General features: G+C 40.4%; 1 protein-coding gene across 3 annotated transcripts in view; it reads left to right on the forward strand.

Moving 5' to 3' along the window:
- The window catches only part of LAMA3 (laminin subunit alpha 3), a 341,587-nt gene that overhangs the window by 120,092 nt on the left and 199,100 nt on the right, over nt 1–22,395 (forward strand). For 2 of the 3 annotated variants that reach the window (XM_043973095.1, XM_043973110.1), the window contains exons 12-15: nt 4,744–4,782; nt 4,887–5,024; nt 7,607–7,741; nt 20,959–21,093. In XM_043973095.1, the coding sequence (XP_043829030.1) occupies nt 4,744–4,782; nt 4,887–5,024; nt 7,607–7,741; nt 20,959–21,093 (447 nt within the window). The remainder of the gene's footprint in view (nt 1–4,743; nt 4,783–4,886; nt 5,025–7,606; nt 7,742–20,958; nt 21,094–22,395) is intronic. The other variant, XM_043973101.1, reaches the window with a different exon arrangement.

Below are 22,395 nucleotides of genomic sequence, written 5' to 3' on the forward strand. Positions count from 1 at the left end.
TGGCCGTCTTCAAGCATTTGAAGGTTGACCACGAGGAAGAGATAATTTGATTTGTTCTCCTTACTAGAGTGTCTTATTTTTTTGTGTGTCAGGGATCCCTTTGTCAGTCTGCTGAAACCTGAGGACTCTTTCTCAGAATAACGTTTTTAAATGCATAACATGTGTAACATTACAAAGGAAGTGAATCATACTGAAATAGTTATCTATCTACCCACATACCTATCGGTCTATTTATCTACCCATCTATCTGTCTCTCTGTCTGTCTGTCTTTAAAATCCCCAGACTCCAGGTTAAGAACCCCTGTCTTAGTGCTAATGGGTAGAAGGAGATTCTGATTTCAGATAAAGAAAAATGTCTTAACAATTGAACTGTCTAAAAATAGAATTTGCTGCTTTGGGAGGGAATGATTTCCTATCCCTGGAAGTCTTCAAGTAGAAGCTGCCGGAGGAAATGTTCCCATTCAGGTGTGAGTTGGACCAGATTCCCTTTGAGGTCCCTTCTAGGCCTTAATTTTTTGTGATTCTTTTATTCTCAAAGGAGAAAGATGGAAAGGGTGAGTCTTGTAAAGGGGTGAATATTTCAGTAAGGAACATCAAGATGAAGGCAAAGAAAAAAATGTCCTCTCAAATTCAGGGTATAGGATCACCTTAATTTTGACATAGGTTAAGTGTTAGGAGGCTAGATGTTATTGACTCAGGGAGTTTGGGTAAGACTTTGGCTTGGAACTAAGGACCAAGAAATGACAGAGGTTCAAGAATACCTCAGCATTCCCAAGGCTGTATTGACACATTTAAACATATGACTTTTTGGTCTCACCTTTTTTTTGTTGTTTGTTGTTTGGTTTTGTTTTGGTTTTGTTCTGTTCGATTTGGTTTTGTTTTGTTTGGGGGCAGGGCAGTGACGATTAAGTGACTTGCCCAGGGTCACACAGCTAGTGTCAAGTAGTTGTCAAGTGTCTGAGGCTGGATTTGAACTCAGGTCCTCCTGAATCCAGGGCTGGTGCTTTATTTACTGTGCCACCTAGCTGCCCCTCTGGTCTCATGTTTTAAAAATGTGTTGTGTTGCTGATTAATTCTTTGGTATTTTGGGAGAATATCCATGTGCAAAAAAGGTATGACCATCTGAAAAAATAAACCTCTATTACTTATTGAACAGTTGAGTGACATGGTCAGACCCATACTTTAGGAATGGCATTCTGGAGGCTCAGTGAAGACAAATGGGATATAATGGAAAATATTTTTTCCTCCTTCCCACCTCCCCCACCCAAGACAAGTTCACTAGGCCGTGGTGAATCTGATTGGATGTATTAGAAATGGGCCCTTGAGGGGCAGCTAGGTGGCACAGAGAATAAAGCACTGGCCCTGGATTCAGGAGGACCTGAGTTCAAATCAGGCCTCAGACACTTGACACTTCCTAGCTGTGTGACCCTGGGCAAGTCACTTAACCCTCAGTGCCCCACAAAAAAAAACATTATTGGGGGATCTAGGTGGTACAATGGACAAAGTACCAGCCCTGGACTCAGGAGGACCTAAGTTCAAATCCAGCCCCAGACACTTGACACTTACTAGCTGTGTGACCCTGGGCAAGTCACTTAACCCTCAGTGCCCCACAAAAAAAAAAAGAATATACTAGAAGTAGGCCCTTGCTTTTATGGGAATCAGGGTCATTAAAGAAGCCATGCAATTGTTCTTTTCTTTTTTTCTTTTCTTTTCTTTTCTTTTCTTTTTTTTTTTTGCAGGGCAATGAGGGTTAAGTGACTTGCCCAGGGTCACACAGCTAGTAAGTGTCAAGTGTCTGAGGCCGGATTTGAACTCAGGTACTCCTGAATCTAGGGCCGGTGTTTTATCCACTGTACCACCTAGCTGCCCCCATGCAATTTTTCAAAGGCAATTCAGCCCACTCTCCTCCTCTTTTTTAATTCTGGAGCTATTTTCTGGTCCATTTGTACGGTTTGTCCCAGATATACATATTGATGGAGATGGTTTGTCGAGTGGGACCTAAAGATCTATTGGCAAAAAGCTTGTATTTTGTTAGGGTATAACTTTAAGTGAAGCGAACACTGGCCATCTACCATACTGTCAATTTCTTCAGAACAGCTGGGATATGCATCCTTTCCTTCTAGTCATAAGCCTAGTGTTGTTCATTATTTGCAAAACCCCCCCCCCATCTGTAGAATTTGTCTCTTTACCTGAAAATAGGTGTGCCCTACAAGGATCTCCTTGGGGCAAACAATGTGCAAAAAAGAGTGGGTAGTTTGCTGCCTCTTAGCCCTTCTTGTCTCCTGCAAACACAAATGTACTCTGCAAGTACTAATGAGCCCTAACTCGGTCTCCTGGAGAGAAGGAGGGAGCCCTGTATATAATTTGCCTTTCCCCTCTTAAACTCTGAAACCACAGCATTGGCACAAACATCAGACATCTCATGCAGCTTATAAGTGGATAATAAAATTAGTAACTGCATCTGTACACTCCTGAGTAATCTCTAAGTGGATACAACATACGTATTATGCTCTGATGACTTCAACACTTCAAGGAATCCACGATCTTATTGATGTGGGTACTCCCTCTATCCAAGCAGATGGCGACCCATCTAGGTCTCTTCTCTCTGATGCCATTCTTGTCTATGTCCTTTCATAAATCCCCCATGGAGGATCTGCCCAAGATGGAGATGTTTCATAGCATTATGCTCCATTAATTATTGCAAATGTGGCCTTGGGTCACTTATCATCCCCACTGAGACATTTTAACTAAGCATGCATCTAAACATATGTATAAGCCATTTGGTTCCATAAGCTTGTTGACCTCCCTATCTATATAGATAGGTATGGTTGTGTAGTACCTGTGTGACCTCAGGCAAATTGCTTAACATCTCTGGACCCCAGTTTCCTCATCTGTAAAATGAAGGGGTTGGACAAATGACTCACCAAAAGAGAATAAGATCTCTTTCATGCTGTCCTGATTGGTGAGAACTCACCATGTTCAGCCATGATGTCCTTCTCCATGATTTTCCTCTAGCCTCCTGACACGCTTTCCCAGTCAGACCATCAGTTCCTGTCTTGGGACTCTGTTGTCCTAACTGTTCAGAACCCATTTTATCTATACTGCCCCAGCCCCTGGACTATGCTTTATCATCACCTTAATGGTATATTACCAAGGACCACAAAACCATACCTCTCCTTCCATTTTATGCTCTGGGCACAGAAATGAACAACACTACCATTGCTTTGGGAAAGGACATTTCAATCAGATGCTCTATAGGTCAGCTCATTGCTCTGTGACTCTAAAGGCCAAAATGCCCTTTCCTGGCCACCATTCCCCATATGTGTTCTACCCCTTTTAGAATGTAAGCTCTTTGATGGCAGAGATGGGCTCTCTTTTGTGTTTCTATCCTTAACACTATGCCTGGCACATGGTAAAAGAACTTAATAAATACTTTTCATTCACTGATTTCACTCATTTTAACTCTCAATCTGGACAGCTAAGTGACATAGTGATTAGAGTGCTGAATGTAGAATCAGATGACTCTGATGCTAGCTGTGTGACCTCGGGCAAGTCACTTAACCCTGTTTGCCTCAGTTTCTTCATGTGTAAAATGAGCGGGAGAAGGAAATGGCAAACCACTTCAGCATCTTTGCCGAGAAAACCCCAAATGGGGTCATGGTGAGTCAGACAGAGTTGAAAAACAACTGACAAAATTCTAGATCTATGATCTTATATTATTATTATTATTATTTTTTGGTGAGGCAATTGGGGTTAAGTGACTTGCCCAGGGTCACATAGCTAGTAAGTGTCAAGTATCTGAGGCCGGATTTGAACTCAGGTCCTCCTGACTCCAGGGCCGATACTCCATCCACTGCGCCACCTAGCTGCCCCCTTTTATTCTTTTTGCTTCATCTAACACACGTCCCATCCTTCTGCTCCTCCTTTTCTCTGGCACATTCCTTGGCAGAATTCCAAAACTGTAGAGGGAAGTGCCTCATGGGGAGTTCTTTAGGCAGTTAGGATAGATGGAGTGCTGGGCTTCGAGTCTGGTAGACCAACATTCTACCTGGACTCAGTTATTGATTAGCTCTGTGACCCATGGCAAGTCACCTAATCTCTGTCTATCTCAATTTCCGCAACTTGAAAATGGGGATAACTATAACACCCACCTCAGGGTTGTTATGAAGATGAAATGAGGTCATATTTGCAGAGCACTTAGCAGCATTCCTACCTGGCACATATTTAATAAATGCTTGTTCCTCTCCTCCTTCCCCCTTCTCCCATCTGTGCTTTCAGGAGATTTCATCTGACCCTCACTAATAAATACTGACCCCTAGGGCACCCCGACATTGTTTTTCCTTTTTCCCACCTCCTGGTGAAAGAGCCAAGGAACAATGAAATGATCAAAAGTTAGTAAGAAGCGGAGAAACAGAAAAATCGAAGTAATCCATCAGTTCTATTACCAGCCCCTGTGTCAGTCAACAAACACTGATTAAGACTTACATTTTCTTGTCACTCCTTTGAATGCATAATCTTAGCTTCATTGGAATATATGCAGATCCTTCTCTTCTGGTAAAGGAAGCTTCAACTGCAGAATCCATGGGCTGTAAACAGAAGGAGGGTAGAACCTCTAGGGTTTGGGTTATAATGTTTACTGAAGAGAATGGTATTCTTGAATATTTTAGAACTGTTTCATTTTTTTAAAAAATAGTTATGTGTGTGTTTGCTTTTAATATCTCATAAATTTTTCTTCGGGTTTTAGATGGTTGTCCGCCAGGATTCTTTGGATATCAGTGCCAAGGTAAATTTCTACTTAGATTTGAATCTTAAGGCCTGGGTTTTAAATGCATAGATATATGGATGCACATTGTTGTTGTTGTTGTTGTTTTAACTGTTTCTTTTCAGCTTGTCAGTGCTATGGCATAGGGGCATTACCTGGTGACTGTGATAGGAAGACTGGACAGTGCTTCTGTCAACCTGGGTTTCATGGTTTCTCTTGTGAAGAGTGTGCAGTTGGATATTTCCACTACCCCTTCTGTCAGAGTAAGCGGCTGTATTCAGGTTTGGCCTGGGGAAAGGATGCGTATGTGGGATAGCTGGGTATCCCAACTGATCGTGATTTTTCAACGATTATTGTGTGGATGAAAAATCACTATATCCCCTTCCTAATATAGTCAAATCTCAATAACCTAGAAGGTGCAAGGAATAAAGAGGGGGTCTGATTTATTTGAGTTTTCTACCTCCTTTTAGCTGCAGCTTTGGTGGAAAATCTTTTTAAGATGAAGCACTTTCTTGATTTAATCAGTGGAGTGCATTAAGTATAATTGAGTCTTTCTTTGACAACTGACTCTGAGTCTTAGAGCGCCCTGGGGCAATCCCACTGGATGACAATGGTCATTGTACAGTACTGTGGAAGTAGGAAGTGTAGGAGGTGGAATTGAATGTGTACAGATTCAGCACATATCCTGTGAATTGTTGGGTTGGGTTTATATGTGTGTGTATTTAAGGATAAATCCCTGGGGAGCACAAGCAAAACGGAGACCTAAATGAAGACCTAATAATAACATCCTGAAAAATGAGTGAGCCAAGGAACCCATTGTAGAAACAATTAATGGCTTTGTGAAACATTCCATCTCAGCTCCAGGCATTCTCTGGCTGGCCCTCATGCCTGGAATGCTCTTCCTCCTCCCCTCTCACTACTGATCTCTCATGTTTCCTTTAAGTCCCAACTAAAATCCCACCTTCTCCAGGAAGCCTCTCCCAGACCCTCTTAATTCTAGTGCCTTCCCTCTGTTAATTATCTTCTATTTATCCTGTGTATAGCTTGCTTTGGATATATTTGTTTCCATGTTGTCTCCCCCATTAGATAAGGGGGCAGACATTGTCTTTTGCCTCTTTTTGTATCCTTAGTACTTAGCACAGTGCCTGGCACATTATAGGTGCAATAAATGCTTATTAATTAATTGATTGATTAAAAGAAGATTATAATGATGAGAGAACATGCCAAAATTTTGGAAAAGTGCTATCTGTGAAAATATATGAACAAAATAGAAAAAGAGAAGATTCATGAACTGAGTATGCAATTAAAACATTAAAAGTCAAGAAATGACAACCAAAATAAACAGAAAAAAAGACACCTTAGAAATTAGAGGAGAAAACAATAACAAGAAAAACAAACAAAAAAGATTATATATTTGACATAATTAAAAGCTGGTTCTTAGACGAGAATGGCAAATTTTATAAATTTTTTTAAAAAGAACAAGGAGAAAAATCAAATTGCTAATTTTTCTAAGTGAACAAAAATAAATCTGTGGTGTCAGTTTTCTAATCACTTATCTCTTTCTCCTGAAAATGAAGGCCAGAAAAATTCTAGTGCCTTTGACATCATAGTTAACTAGGTTCTGGTTAATTGAAGTTTTACACTTTAATAGCTTAAAACTCCACTTAGATTTTTTTGGAGGGGCAACATTTTGTAGAAAAGGCCTCGTATATTTTTTCACTTTATCTTTTATGATTTAATATTTTATTTTCCCTCAATTATATGCAAAAATAATCTTTAGCATTTAAAAAATGTTTTGAGTTTCAAATTCTCTTGCTCTCTGATTCTCCTCTACATTAAGAAGGTAAGCAATTTGTCATAGGTTATACATATGCAGTCGTGCGAAACATTTTTACATTAGGCATGTTGTGAAAGAAACACACGCGGCACCTAGGTGGCACAGTGGATAAAGCACTGACTCTGGATTCAGGAGGACCTGAGTTCATTTTTTCTTTTTTTTTTCTTTTTTTTTTTAGTGAGGCAATTGGGGTTAAGTGACTTGCCCAGGGTCACACAGCTAGTAAGTGTTAAGTGTCTGAGGCCGGATTTGAACTCAGGTACTCCTGACTCCAGGGCCAGTGCTCTATCCACTGCGCCATCTAGCTGCCCCAGGACCTGAGTTCAAATCCAGCCTCAGACACTTGACACTTACTAGCTGTGTGACCCTGGGCAAGTCACTTAACCCTCATTGCCTCGCAAAAAAAAAAAGTAAGAAAGAAAAAAAGAAACACACACACACACACACAAGAAAGATAAAGACAGCAAAGAAAAAGTATGCTTCAATCTGCATTCAGATTCCATTAGTTCTTTCTCTGGAAGTAGATAGTATTTTTCGTTGCAAGTTTGAAACCTCCTATCTTTCTTTTAAATCATAGAAAACAGTTTTGAGAAGTTTTTATAGCATAATGTTCATGAGCAGCCCTATAAAAATCATGATGTCCAGTAGCCATCACTGCCCATTCCTGCTCATGGATTTCCTTTTCTTATAAATATATTCTATCTAATTAGGAAAATTGCTCTGTGTTAAGAACTAACTGTTCGTTTTGACTTTTCACCCTGCCTGTTCATTATTTTGTGGTTATCATTGGCAATACATTAAAACCAAAATCTGTGTAAAAATCACAAAACCCCACTATAACTTTTTTTCGAGACTAATTGCTCATCTGTACTGTTGTTTCGCCTCATGTCATCATGGTTTTCTGAAATCATGAGAATACCACCAAAAATTTGGTTTAGGGTTAGGGTTAGAAGCCAATAAGGGAGAAAGAATGGAAGTTTCCTCTGAAATGTTCTCCTTTCTCTATAGGATGTGAATGTAATGCAGTTGGTGTTGTCCCTGAAATATGCGATTTCCAGGGAAAGTGTCTTTGCCGCTTTGGAGTTGATGGTCCGAAGTGTGACCGCTGTAGTTCAGGTTTCTATTCTTTTCCTGCTTGTCAGGGTAAGTGTGCAAATTTTTTTGGTGTTTCATTTTTATGTCTATTGAAACAAACGTCACTTATTACACAGAAATAGAACAGATTTTTTTTTACTGAGTTGGGTTAATCTGGGGTTTAATGAAATGATTTTAGACTCATAATATTCCTAAGTGATCAGCATCTGGAAAGTCCTTGCTTAGGCAGTTGCCAACTCAAGTACCCTTGACTTACCTACATAGGTAACATAGGGTTGTTCCAGCCAGAAAGCTATCCCTTGTAACAAAGATATTTTTAAAAGAGAGATAAAAAAGTGGTTCAGCAAATTTAGCCAGCATATTGGCCCAGTCTGACTATTCAGTTGTCCACACCCATAGCACCCTACCTCTGCAATGAAGAAAAAAAGAAGGCACATTTTCCCCATTTGTCTCCTGGGTCAAGCTTTGTCAATATAATGACACTATTCCATTTTATTTTATTGTTCTTTCTGTTTAATTTGTTGAACCCTTTGTGTATATCATTTGTCTGATTCTGCTTACTTACCTCAGGCTTTACCTTAGGCTTTTCTAAACTCCTTATACTCATCATTTCTTAAGGTTCAGTAATATCCCATTACATTTGCATACCACTATTTGTTCATCCATCTCTCAGTTGTTATACATTTGCTATGTCCAATTCTTTGCTTACAGGGGAAAAAAGGTGATAATTGTTAAAAAGGGATCATATTTGTTAAGTACTTGGCACAGTGCCTGGCACATAGTAGGTACTTAGCAAATGCCTTTTCTTTTCTCTACTTTCTCTATACTATTTTAGATAATGATAAATCATTAATTATGTTTCTGTGTATCTTGATTTTCCATGACATCACCAGCTAAACCATACGATACTAATGTTTTACTGGAGTTCTTCAGGACTTTTAGCTTCCTGCACACAGAAGTCTTTTAAATAATTTCCACAAAAGCTAACCCATTTAGTTCTTAGAAAATCACTGTCTGTAAATGTATTGTATACTAAAAATTAGAAATTCATTTTCATCCCAAATAGCTAAAATCAAATTTTTTTACTATAGGATTTCTCCTTTTAAAAGAAGAATGCCACTTGAGATTAAGGAATAATTTATAGTTTAAAATGTGTGAAATTCTTTCCTTGAAACTGTATGAGGAAGGGGAGGGGACAGAATCAGTATAATTATACCTGTAGCAGTTAATGCTGACTTTTTAAAAAAAGTTTAAGTCAGGATGCTTTAAAGTCTGAATTTCTTTTCTTGGTTCTATCTTTGTTACATCTGCTTTCCCACTTTGAGTTCCTCTCCTCTTGCATCTCTGCCAAAGCTGCCTGGCTCCACCCTGCTGGGCTGGCATAGGCACAAAGATGGCGCACATGCAGCCTGATATCTTGACAGCTGCTCAAAGGGAGAAAAAGAAAGCCAACAAATGGCTGGCTCCTCTTCTGCTGCCCAGTTAGCATCAACCTCTCTGGATTTTGTAGTAGTTTAAGGTGGGGAGGAATAAGGGCACTTCTTGGGGATTTTCTGTGCTTTTCTTGGCCCTTCCATTCCCGAGTTCTCCTCCTTCCATTTTCTTCTCTCTGACGATCCACTGACCTACCCAAAGGGATAGATGGGTAGGAAACAAGGTGTAGAAGCTTTTTCTTGTTTCTTTTATGTGAGCTACTTTACCCCATTCCACCTCTACCTTTCCCTTTCTTCCAGTGCATTCCTTAGTAAGGGGCATTTTCAAAAAGATCTGGGCAGGTTAGGGCACCTGGAACAAACTGATTACATAAGATAAAATTTAAGAGGAATGACTGTAAAGTTGTTTTTTTTTAAATTAACTTCATAAATAAATACAAGAGGAGGGAGGCGTGTCCAAACAACCATTTGTCTAAAAAAGAGGCAGGTATTTAGTGGATTGTAAGCTCAATATGAGTTGACAGTGTGACACGACCACTAGGAAAACTAATGTGATCAGACACTACATTGAGACTTCAGGACATTCCAGGAATGCCAAGCTTTAATTAAAGTGCACCTGGAGGATGGTGTTTGGTTTAGTTGCTGCATTTTAGGAGGGACTCTGATAAACTGGAGTGTGCTCAGAGGACGGAAAGCAGGATGGTGTAGATCCTTGAGGTGATGCTATATGAGGATGGTTGAATGAACTGGGCACATTTAAGTTAGGCCAGACAAGATTAAGGAGCAGGTGGTGGGAGAGCTCTTGTGAAGTATTTGAGGGGCAGTGCGGAAGCACAGTGGATAGAGCATTAGACCTGGAGTCAGAAAGACCTGAGCTCGAATCCAGCCTAGCTGTGTGACCTTGGGCAAGTCACTTCACCCTGTTTGCCTTAGTTTCTTCATCTGTAAAATGAGCTGGAGAGGGAAATGGCAAACCATTCCAGTATCTTTGCCAAGAAAACCCTTTATAGGGTCACAGAGTTGAACACAACTAAAATGACTGAACCCCATGCTTTAATGCTGCTTTAATGCATATCAAGCTAAAGATGCTGCTTTAATGCATATTAATTAATCCATCAAAACATCTGTTTTTAATGCCACTTTACTAAGATGTATAAGAGCAGTTGTTTGTTTGGTTTTTTGGTGGGGTTTTTTTTTTGCATCAGTCCTCAAACTTAGTTTAAAAGCTTCATACACCATGGATTCCTGCTCCTCCCTCCTTCCTTCACTGCAATTTCTTAAAGGGTGTGGTGGTATACCCTGTAGTTTCTGCCTTCAGGTTTTGAACAGTTAGTTCTGGAAGCAATTGAAATGACCAAAAAGTGATGCTTGTTTTTCCTTTCTCGTTCTGTCTGTAATTCCTCCACCCCATCCCCACTCCTACCCCACCCCAACCTGTACCTTTGTAATTATCTTGATCTGTCTGGCCTTTGTGATCTTTTCAGAAGAGTGGGGTGGAGAGAGAATGATTAAATCCAAGGAAGTTCTAAATCAGATCAACATGCACTGAGTTGCTGTATCAGATGGCCCATGAAGTTTTCTCTCCAGGGCAGAGTCCTTATTGCCTTGTTCTTCAGTATTTGTAAAATCCTCCTAATTTTTCCTGCCAATGCAGAACCCTAGTTTTATGTTTTATATTAAATCCCTTTAATGGACTCCAGACCTTTCTGAAAGCACAATGCCTTGCTTTTTAAAATCATTTGGTGGTTGACTCAGTAAAGTTCTTAGATTTTTGTTCTTAAAGGTAGAGGATAAAAATATCTTTTCAAAAAATGATCAAAAAAGTACTTTTAGGTGAAAAATGACATTTGTCATTGACATTATTGTTCCAGTGTTTTTGAGGATTGTTCTAGTGTGTCTATATAACTGGAGGGCAGTGAACCTTGTAAACAGTAATTCTGAAAACTGGCTCCAATCTGGAGTCCCTTACAATTAAGTTTCTGTTTCTAGGAGGGTGTTGGGATACAATCGTTAATTACCTAGTGTGGTTTCTCAATTTTACCCAAGGGGCTGCATCTTGGCATGAAGTAGTTAGGTGGGCCTCAAGAACAGGGCATGATAATTTGGATCAGATGCATAGATTCACATACTTTACATGTCCCTACTTGGATAAGCTATTTATTTTGAGGCAATTTTTAAGGTCATTTTTTTTCTTTTTCTTTCTTTTTTTTTTTTTTTGAGGCAATTGGGGTTAAGTGACTCGCCCAGGGTCACACAGCTAGTGTCTGAGTAGTCATTTTTTTCTTAATGAAATTTATCAAACATTTATTAAGCACCTAATATTCAGCAGGCATTGTGATTAGTGCTGAGGATAAAAGACAAAAATAACAAGCATCTGTACTCAGGATGCTTACAGTCTGTTGGCAGAGGGGAGCAGCATTTACAGGAATAGGTAAATGAGAAATATGAGCAAAGCAAATGTAAAATGATTTGGGAGGGCAGGAAGTACTTATGATTAGAGGAGTTGGGAAAGGCCTCATGTGGGAGGTTGTACTCCTGCTAGGCCTTGAATAGAGCCAGGTATTACAGGAGGAGGAGGTGACAAAGGACAGCTTTCCAGGTATGGAAGATGGCCCGTATAAAGCCACAGGGGCTGGAGAGAGGACACCATCTAGGATGGTTTAACTGGAATGGGGAGAAGCGGAAGGGAAGGAAAATGAATCTTGAAAGCTAGATTAGAATGAAGTAATGAAGAGCTGTAAATGCCAAACAGAGGAATTAGTATTTTATTCTGGAGACAATAGGAAGTCACTGAAGCTTCCTTAAGTAGGGGAATGACAAGGTCTGACCTATGATTCATGAATGTCGGTTTGGCAGCTGTGCAGAGGACGGATTGGAGAGGGCAGAGGCTGGAGACAGGATGGCCCAGGAGGATGCTGTATTGACAACTGATTGGATATGAGGGGAAAAGGAAGAAGGAATTAATCAATAAGCATTTATTAAGTGCTTACAATGTGTGAGGCTCTTGTATTTGCAAGTCTCCAGCCAAAGATAGAACTATAAAAAAAAAATCTAAGTTTTAATTCTCCTCTCCTGGGATAAAATAGTTTATGTAAAATGCTTGGCAAACCTTAAAGTACTATATAAATGCTAACTATTTCTAATCTCTCTTCCTCTTCCTCTTCCTCCTCTTCCTCCTCCTCCTCCTTCTCCTTCCCCTCCTCCTCCTTCCCCTCCTCCTTCCCCTCCTCCTTCCCCTCCTTCCTCTCTTCCTCCCCTTCTCCTCCCCTTCTTCTCCCTCTTCCTCCTCCTTTTTCCTTTTAAGAAACAGACATTTTTCATACTTAGAGGAAAAGCCTTCAGGTTCCAATGGGGGAACTCAGTGGGGAAAAGGACATTCAGAATGACCACCTTGGAGTCTTTAATGGGAAGGGGGTGGGGTGGGGATTGTGTCAGAGCATTTCTCCAATAAAGTATCTGCCCTGACATGCCTCATGCCTATTTGGTTCACACAGCTTTGATCCCCAGTCCTGGCACCTGTTCTAGGGGCTGCCTCTGCTTAGACTTCCAGCTCTGCTGGCTTTCTGGGTTCTTCTTTGATTGTTGACTCCTGCCTGGATAGTCTTTGGAGCTAGAAAGCTCAGCCCTTTAAGGGGCCATCAGTGTCATGGCCGGTCATTACCTGGCCAATGGCATTGATCCTTCCAATTCAATCAAGGGAAATCTGTTCACATTTTGTAAAGGGATGAATCTTTTTAGTCAGTTTAGCATCTTATTAGTAGCCCCCTACTTTCTGTGATTAGATCCTAGGTTTTCTAGATTGGGGATCCTTTACTTTTGTAATGTGGCTTGGGACACCGTGGGACTCTATAATAGTTAAGGGGACATGCTCAGATCTGGGAGCTCCCCCTGGTGGCCGTGGGTACAAGTGAAAGCAGCCTCTAGTTATCAATATGTCAGTTATTTCTTCCTCTATCTGCACTCTCCTTGAGTTTGCCCTGAAACCTGTACTGTGATTCTTGGCAACAGTGCCCCAGACCCCAGGAGGAGTGGAAACTTCTGAGGTTGTGGCAGCTGGTGGCTATGATGCTTCACTTGGAGAAAGTTGCTATGGGAATGGCAAACCCCAGGATCACCATGACTGACAGGCCTGACTGCCAAGGCTGCTCTAATAGGCATTCCCCAAGGACCTCACCTACAAAAGCCATGTCCCAGAATGTGTGTACACATGTATGTATATATGTACACATATATGTATATACACCTATTTATGTGCATATATACACACCCCAATATCTATATACACATATAGACATATATGCATATGTGTGTATGTATCTTTATGGTATAAATATTTGTTATTCAGTTGTTTCAATTATATCTGATTCCTCATGACCCTATTTGGGGCTTTCTTGGCAAAGATACTGTAGTGGTTTGCTGTTTCCTTCTCTAGCTCATTTTACAGATGAGGAAACTGAGGCAAACAGGGTCAAGTGACTTGCCTGGGGTCACATAGCTAGTGAATGTCTGAGGCCAGATTTGAACTCATATAGATGAGCCTTCCTGACTCCAGGCCTGGTGCTTTCTCCACTGAATCACCTAGCTCCAGTATAAACCGAGTGGATACAAAGTTCTCCTTCCTTAAACATCACCCATTATGGCTGAAACAGTGCCGGAAAGACCCGGCTTTAGAAGCAGTTCATTCCACTCAGAAGGAAGAAGTAATAGCACATTTAGCACCTGGAAAGAGCAGCACATTTAACAATTTTTACTTATTATCCTTCCCTCAAAGCTAAGAAAACATGTGTTCACAGCTTGTCTCTGATGCCTCCTGGCTGTGTGATCCTGCAAAGTAAGTCAACCTCTCAGTTCTCTGAGCAACCAAGCTGCATTCTTAGAGGGTCTTTCCTCACCCAGCATCCCCCTATGCCACTGAAATAAGAGATCTACTTCTTTTTTTTTTGGAGGCAATTGTGGTTAAGTGACTTGCCCAGGGTAACACAGCCAGTAAGTGTCAAGTGTTTGAGTCTGGATTTGAACTCAGGTCCTCCTTACTCCAGGGCCAGTGCTCTATCTACTGCACCACCTAGCTGCCCCAAGAGATCTACTTCTTATCCCTGTCTATCACATTTGAACAAATTAGTTTCTCAAATAAACCGGATGGGGCCTTAAAAGAATCAGATGTAAGAATAGATCTTTTGATTTGGTTGTTGGGGAAGGGGCTGGGAGGGGGGCAGAAATTGGTCAGGGAGCAGTGAAAAGGCCCCTAAACTGGAAGCTGCCTGGAGAGGCTTGGTTTTGCTTTGGGGGCAGGGGCAGGGGAGCTTCATAGCCAGACTGGGGGAGTGAGAGAATACTAAAGGACTGGTAGTGGTGGTGAGTCTGAGGGGAAAGCACTTTCTTCAGTTTGTTTTGTAACTCCCTCCTCATCTGGCAGATATATAAAAGAGGGTTTGAGGAACACCTGTAGGATCCCTCTGTACTCCTGAGGCCCAGGAAGTCATAAAGACTTCTCTTAGTATGCCGGTGCAGAGCTGACTGCTCTGTGTGTGGGTTGTCCTCGCCTGAGAGAGCTGCCAATTTCCTGCCACCATTGAGGAAAAAGGTTTTTCAGCCACTACGACTGAGAGGCCATCCCTGAGCCATTTATCCATCTTTTTTTTTTTGCTCATTAGAACCACAGAATAACAACAATTCAACACTTAAAGGACCTGTGGTTTTTGTCCATGTGGATTCCCTCCATTGATACCAATTGCAGCTCTTCCTTGAGTCAGGAGTTGGTCTTTCGGAGTTATGGCAATGGATAATTTCATCACAGCATAGGCCAGCTGGTGGTGAGCCTTTCTCAGCTTGGATTGGTCCTCAGATAACAGACACACAATCTACCACTGTGTCTTGTACTGGAAACCTTTATGGCTTGGTAGAATAACAGGATCATGAATTTAGAGCTGAAAGAAACCTTAGAGGTCATCTAGACCACCCCTCTGTCCCTTGCCCCCATTTAGTAGTTGAGGAAACTGAGACTTAGGTGAAGTAAGTGACTTTTTAATTGTGGAGGTGGGATTTGAACCCAAATCTGTAAATCCAGAGTCAGTGAGTGCTCATTATACTATAGCATCTGCTTCCTGCCAGAGCTTCTGCTCCCTGGCATAACATTTGAGGCAACCTGAGTTGTCTCCATGCCCCAGTGAAGTATGGAAGTATCAAGTGAGATAATATTTGTAAAGCACTTACATAGTGCCTGGCATTATAGTCAGTACTATATAAATGCTAACCAATATTAATATTATTGTGATTACGTGGATTTATGTGGAATTTAATAATTGCTTATTTTTATAAAGCATTTAAGGCTATTAAGCACTTTCACATGCATAATCTCATTTTATGCAGGCAGCTCAGTGGATAGAGCACTGAACCTGGAGTCAAAAAGACCTGAGTTCAAATCCAGCCTATGACTGACTAGCTCTGTGATCCTAAGCAAGTTACTTAACTCCTATCTGACTCAGTTTCCTTATCTGTAAAATGGAGATAACAATTGCATGTATCTCCCAGGGTTGTCATAAGCATCAAAGGAGATGAAATGTGTCAAGTAGTTTGGAAACCTTAGGGTACTTCTTAGATGTTAATAGCTATTATGCTCGTTGGTATATGAAATTACAGATTAGAACTATCCAGTACCTCAGAGATCATCAAATCCAGCATCCTTACTTTACAAATGAATAGAGAGGTTATAGTGCTTGCCTGGGATCAAAAGGCAGTAAATGGCAATCTGAAATTTGAACCAAGGTCCTCAGGTTCCCGAACTATTATGTAAGGTAGGTAGGGCAGTTATCATACAGCCCCCCTCCATTTTACAGATGAGAAAACAGACCCAGAGAGGTCAAATGACTTGTCCAGCATAACATGAGTAATAAGTGATGAAGCCAAATATTAAGACCACCAGTCTTTGGACTCCAATTCCTTTTTACTTGTAACCACTTGGTGGCACTGCTTGTGAGAATTTAGAGGTTTAAGGTGGAAAATGATAGGGAAAGAAAGAAGGGTTTACTTTCTACTCTGGCTCCTACCTTTGGAATCTGGGGCACAGTCACTCTTTCTAACTCATACCTTTTTCCTCCAAAAGGGCAAAACATCACCTTCTTCATAGGCCTCACTCTACTGACCATGCTCAATAGGAAACAATGGGGGGAAAACAATCAACCAATCAATCGGCCAGCAAATATTTATTAAGTGCCTACCAGACACTGTGCTAGGTGCTTGAGATACAAGTACAATGAATGAAACAATCTCTAGTTACACAAAAGCTTACATTCTCATAGGGAGACAACAAATACATATAAAATGAATTAATATAAACACATATAAAGTAAAATACGAGGTTTTGGGGAGTAAGAGCATTGGCAGTTAAGAGGAACCAGGAAAAATTTCATTCACAAGATGGTGCTTGAGTTGTGTCTTGAAGCAATCGATATCTATGAGGGACAGGAAGGAGGAAGTGCATTCCAAACATGTGGGACTGCTTTGGAGACAGGAAATCAAGAGTCTTGGCTGAGGAACAGACAGGAGGCCAGTTTGGCTGAATCAAAGAGTATGGGGAGGGCCATATTGTCCAGTGAGTCTGGAAACAAGGATTTAGGCCAGGTTGCATAGAGATTTAAAAGGTAAAAAAGGGAATTTATATTTTATTTTTGAGGCAGTAGGAGGCAACTAGAGTTAGTTGCATAGGGAATTCACATGATCAGATCTCTGCTTAAGAAAAATGACTTCGGGGGTAGTGTTTAAGATAGACTGGAGTAGAGAAAAACTTGAGGCAGGAAGACCAGTTAGGCACCTGTAGTATATTCTAGGTGGGAGGTGATGAGGGTCTTGTATCTGTGAGTGGACAGAGGGGATCAGATGGAAGAGATACTGTGAAGGTAGAAAGGGCAAAATTTAGCAACTAATTGGATATATGGGTGAGAGATAAGAATGTTGAAGATAATGCTGAGGTTTTGAATCTGGAATGGTGGTACCTTTGACAGAAATAAGGAAGTTTAGAAGAGGGGAAGGTTTAGGGCTATAAATAATGAGTTTGGTGTTGGACACGTTGAGTTTAAGATGCTATTGGGATAGCCGGTTGGAAATGTTTAGTAGACAATAGTTGATGGGACTGAAGTTCAGGGAAAAGACTGGGCACTCTCTCTCTCTCTTTCTCTCTCTCCCTCCCTCCCCTCCTCTCTCTATGTATAGGTATATGTATATGTATATGTATATATGTATGTGTTTGTGTATGTGTATGTGTATGTATATGATGTGTGCAGATGCGCATATATGTATGAATACACCGTTCATATTTCTTTCTAGATATGTGCATGTATATGTACACATATATACATGCTGTGCACACATGTGTATACACACATACATATGAATAACCTCATCAGCTTTCATAGGTTTGGCTGCCATGGTTATGCAGATAGCGTGTCTACACATATGTATTTATATATACACCTGCATATTCATTTATATGCTAGACATCTTTATGTGTATATATGAATACATATATGTAGATGTGCCATCTGCATAACTGTAATAGTCAAATCTATGGAATCTGGTGAGGTTATCAAGCTAATGTGTCATTTCCTTGTCAGAATTCAACAACTAACTAACTCCTATTAGCTTGGGGAGCAGAAGGAAAACCTCAGATTCAATTTAAATTCTGCCTTTTGAGAAGTTAATCAAAAGTTATTAATAATAAAAATCACAAATATCTCTATCACAGCTCAGAGCCCCCTAAGTAGGATTAAAAACACCCTAGCTATTTTAGACAAGGGGCAGGACCTCTGTCTTCTTTTTTGTACTAATTTTAGACATTCATTAGTCTACTTTGTTACAGCCCCTCTTTTCTTTTTCTTTAAAAAAACTTTTAAAAATTAATTTTATTGTGAATTTAAAGAACACCAATAAAAGGACATTTCATATATACAAAGTAGAACAGAAAAAGGGATTTATGAAAACTCAAATATTTATTAAGTACAGCTTGCTTTTTAAAAAAAGTGCATAACAATTTCAACATGTTTCTTTCAAAGCTGTCCAGTTTATCTGTGACTCCTTCCTTCTACTCTCTTTTGTGCATTAAAAAATGCTTCAGTGATTCTCTTTTGTTTCTTGGCAACACTGTTGATAGTTTCCCTCTCACTAACAAGTTAAAAAAAAAAGAAAAAATAATCCTTATAACAAATTATTGTAGTTAAGCAAAACAAATCCACATATGTTCCATTTCCAAAAATGAATGTTTGATTCTTCACCTTGAGTATTTCTCCCACTCTGGTAGAAAGTAAGTAGCATCCATTCTCAGCAGCCTTCTAGAGTCATGGTTAGTTATTGCATAGTTTAGCATTCTTAAGTCTTTCAAAATTTTTTCTGTACGATGTTACTGTTACTATATAAATTGTTCTCACTTCACTTCTGTATGAGTTCATACAAGTCTTCTTAGGTTTCTCTGAAATCATACATTTTGCATTTCTTTCACATACCATAATCTGTTCAGCCATTCCGTAATTGATGGGCACCTTCTTTGTTTCCAGTCCTTTGCTACAAGAAGACATTCTATAAATATTTTTTGTACATATGGGTCTTTTTCTCTTTTATGCCTTTGGGGTACAGGCCTACCAGTGGTATCATGGGGTCAAAGGGTATGTACAGTTCAGTGAATGTGAGAAATTATTCATTTGGATCCCTACTCTATTCCAATCAGTATTAATCAGTTTGATATGGTTCCATAGGGGATATAAATTACATAGATTATAAGTTCTGTATATTAGGCCCCAGAGCTATGAACTGCAGGTTATAAGTTGACTTGCTTAAATCATAGGAAGCTAACTAGAGGCCCTCCACCCTTGTTTTTCCTTGTCATTTTGACCAAGCCCAGTATGGCAGAGGTGACTCAATTACATGGAAAGGCCTCCAAATTTTTTAAAAAATTTTATTTTTTGGGTGAGGCAATTGGGGTTAAGTGACTTGCCCAGGGTCACACAACTAGTAAGTGTCAAATGTCTGAGGTTGGATTTAAACTCAGGTCCTCCTCAATCCAGGGCTGGTGCTCTATCCACTGTGCCACCTAGCTGCCCCCTCCAATTTACTTTTGTACCTCCAGACCACTCTCTCTTGTACAACATGAGCAAGTGACTCATGACCATCTAGCCAGCAGAGATACTCCCTGCTTTGGCCAACACGTGACTCTGCTGACATACCATTTTTGCTTATTTTAGCTCATGTGATGTATGTCAACCAGTGGAATTTTGTACTTTGTACAGCCTCGTTAGAATGTGCAGGTAATAGATCTGGTATCAGACCTTATAAAAATAAAGCCCTGAAGGAAGGGGGCATCTCAGATTGTGAGGAAGATCTGAGGCCACTTCATTAGAGGGGACCATGGACCCTTTAATAAAGTGCCATTGGCTCAGAGCTCTGCCTCCATCTCTTTTATTGCAGGTTGGACAATTTTAGTCTCACATGACTTTGGGGGCATAGATACAAATTATTTTCCAAAATGGTTGGACCAACAATACACCAGTGTTCCTGTATTTCCATAGCCCTTCCAGAGATTGTCATTTTTCTTTTTTTTTTTTTTGAGGGGTGGTGGTGATTATCTTTTCGATTTAGATAGGTGTGCAGTGGAAATTCAGATTTGTTTTAATTCGTATTTTTCTAATTTTTAGTGATCTGGAACATTTTTATATGGCTTTTGATAGCTTAGATTTTTTTTCCTTTGAGAACTGCCTGTTCATATTCTTTTAGTATTTACCTCTTTGGGTTTTATACCATCATTCCCTTTTGCAATTAAGAACTAACACAAAAGGCAGCTAAGTGGCGCAGTGGATAGAGCACTGGCCCTGGATTCTGGAGGACCTGGGTTCAAATGCAGCCTCAGACACTTAACACTTACTAGCTGTGTGACCCTGGGCAAGTCACTTAACCCCAATTGCCCTGCAAAAAAACAAACAAACAAAACTAACACAAAATGACAAAGAAGTTATGACCAGTCATGATTTTATATTAGATAGAGGGTAGGGAACAGCTTCTAAGGCAGTAGGGCAACTCAGAAATTAGGAATAATTTAAAGAATAGAAGAATCTTAAAGTAACTGCCTGTAAGGTGGAGGGGAAAAACTAAATACTTCCCAGTTCTATCCATCACATACCCTCCTTCTTAGGGATCACAACTGAGAGAGTGCTCAAGCTGTCTCAGTACCTGTCTTAGTCTCTGTTTAAAGAGCCTGCTAGAGCATCTCTGACTCTTGGGTTGCCCCTGTTTCTTCCTCTTTGAAAGCTCCATGCTTTTCCTTCTCCTTTCCAAGCTATCCACAGCCAGGGCAGTCCTACTGGACTATGGTTCCCAGAAGACCATGCAGTAAGGTTTCAGAACCTGCTCCTGCCTTCAGGGAAATTGAGCCTGAACACCCAGTTATAGACTAATACCACAATACTAGTCCAACATAGTTTCAGGTTAGTTCCTCCTAGGATGAAAAGGTTGTATAATTCTTCCTGTAGCCCCTAAATTACTTACTAATCTTAGCGGGGGAAAGTTTCGAATCAGAAAGGAGGCTATAGACACAGAGGGACTGTAAGGAGCCAGAAAAAAAGAAGAGAGAGATTGGAATTATAAATTATAATTATAAAAATGGAATTATGTCATGAGGCTTTTCAAGGTGATAAAAAGGTAACCGACATTAAGCGTTTTGGGGGAATGGGGTTGGGGTTTGTCAGCTGTTGGTTCATAGTTGAATAGAAATCAAAGGACTGGTACTAGAGTGAATAGTTCTCAGGATTTTTAAAAGTATCTGAGGTTCACTTCTTTTGTCTTTGCTTGCAGAGTGTAACTGTGACCCTCTTGGCTCCCAGGATGGTGCCTGTGGACCCAGAGGCCAGTGCCGCTGCTATCCCAATTACGCTGGCCTGAGCTGCAACCAGTGTGCCCCCGAGTACTACAGCTATCCCAGTTGCTTTCGTGAGTAACCAGCTCTTTTCTTTGACCTAGTTTCCTCTGCTACAGAAGTAGTAGCAACAGCCAAGGAAAATTTCCTGAAAACTATTTTACTGCAAGTCTAGGTTCCTGCAGGCAGGCATAGCAGAAGAGTTCTGTCTAATAAAAAGTTAAAAAAAAAAAAAAAGCAAGCGGGGGCAGCTAGGTGGCGCAGTGGATAGAGCACCGGCCCTGGAGTCAGGAGTACCTGAGTTCAAATCCGGCCTCAGACACTTAACACTTACTAGCTGTGTGACCCTGGGCAAGTCACTTAACCCCAATTGCCTCACTAAAAAAAAAAAAAGCAAACAAACAAACAAACAAAACCCAAAACAACCCCCAACCCATTGTAATTGTCATCAGAAAGTACATATTGAATGCTCAGCTATGCATGGTTAATGCCAGAGTCCTTATAAGGAAAACAACTAGACCTGATCTGTGCCTGATGGGATTCTGACAACCTTAGACTTAGAGGTGAGAGAAGTTTTGCAACTAGAGAATGCCTTTAAATAAACTGGAGTGTGACTTGAGCCCATGGCTCTGTTCTGACTTAAAGCCCCAGGTAGTGAGGATACATTTGTAACCACTAAGACCAAAACACTAAACAGAATGTAACTAAGGGCAGATTTGAAAGTGCCATAAATATGTTTGAAAGTATTCACTGGGGTTCTGAGTTGCATCAAAGGGTAGCATCGATTAGGAATACTAAGTGATCCACTCTTGTTAGTATGATTTTCCAGCCTTGTAAAGCAATTTCTCCCTCGACAGATAGTCACTTGATGACATAATCAGATTGCTAATATGTTGAAAACCAGACTAAAGATTCTTAACCCCATTCCTGTTCAGCGTCACAGAAATTGGTTGGACTCTGAACATGGGGAGAACAGAGAAAAGAGAGGAGATCGGAAAGTTTATCCTATAGCCAAATGTGTCTTCGTACATTAACACAAGCAAAGAGCTGACCAGATCTGGGGGGAGAGAAAGGAAGAGATAGGATGGATTCCTTTTCAACTCTTGACCAAGCCCCCTCTTTCAGCCTTTAAGGAGGGAGGGAGGAAGGTGGGCTGTAGCCTTTGGGGTGGTTTGTGCTCACTCAGAAATAAAGGATTGAAATTAAATATCTAAGAGAAGAGCCATTTCCCTTCCTTAAAACATCCCCTTACTCCACCTTCCTCAAGTACTAATTACTGTAGAAATAAAGCATTTCCAAAGGCACTCTGGGTCCTATCTTGCCTAATATAATCATGTTGGATAGTTGTTAATTATCCCAAGTCTGATGGTGTGCTT

This window comes from Dromiciops gliroides, chromosome 1, assembly GCF_019393635.1.
Source record: "Dromiciops gliroides isolate mDroGli1 chromosome 1, mDroGli1.pri, whole genome shotgun sequence".
NCBI lineage: Eukaryota > Metazoa > Chordata > Mammalia > Microbiotheria > Microbiotheriidae > Dromiciops > Dromiciops gliroides.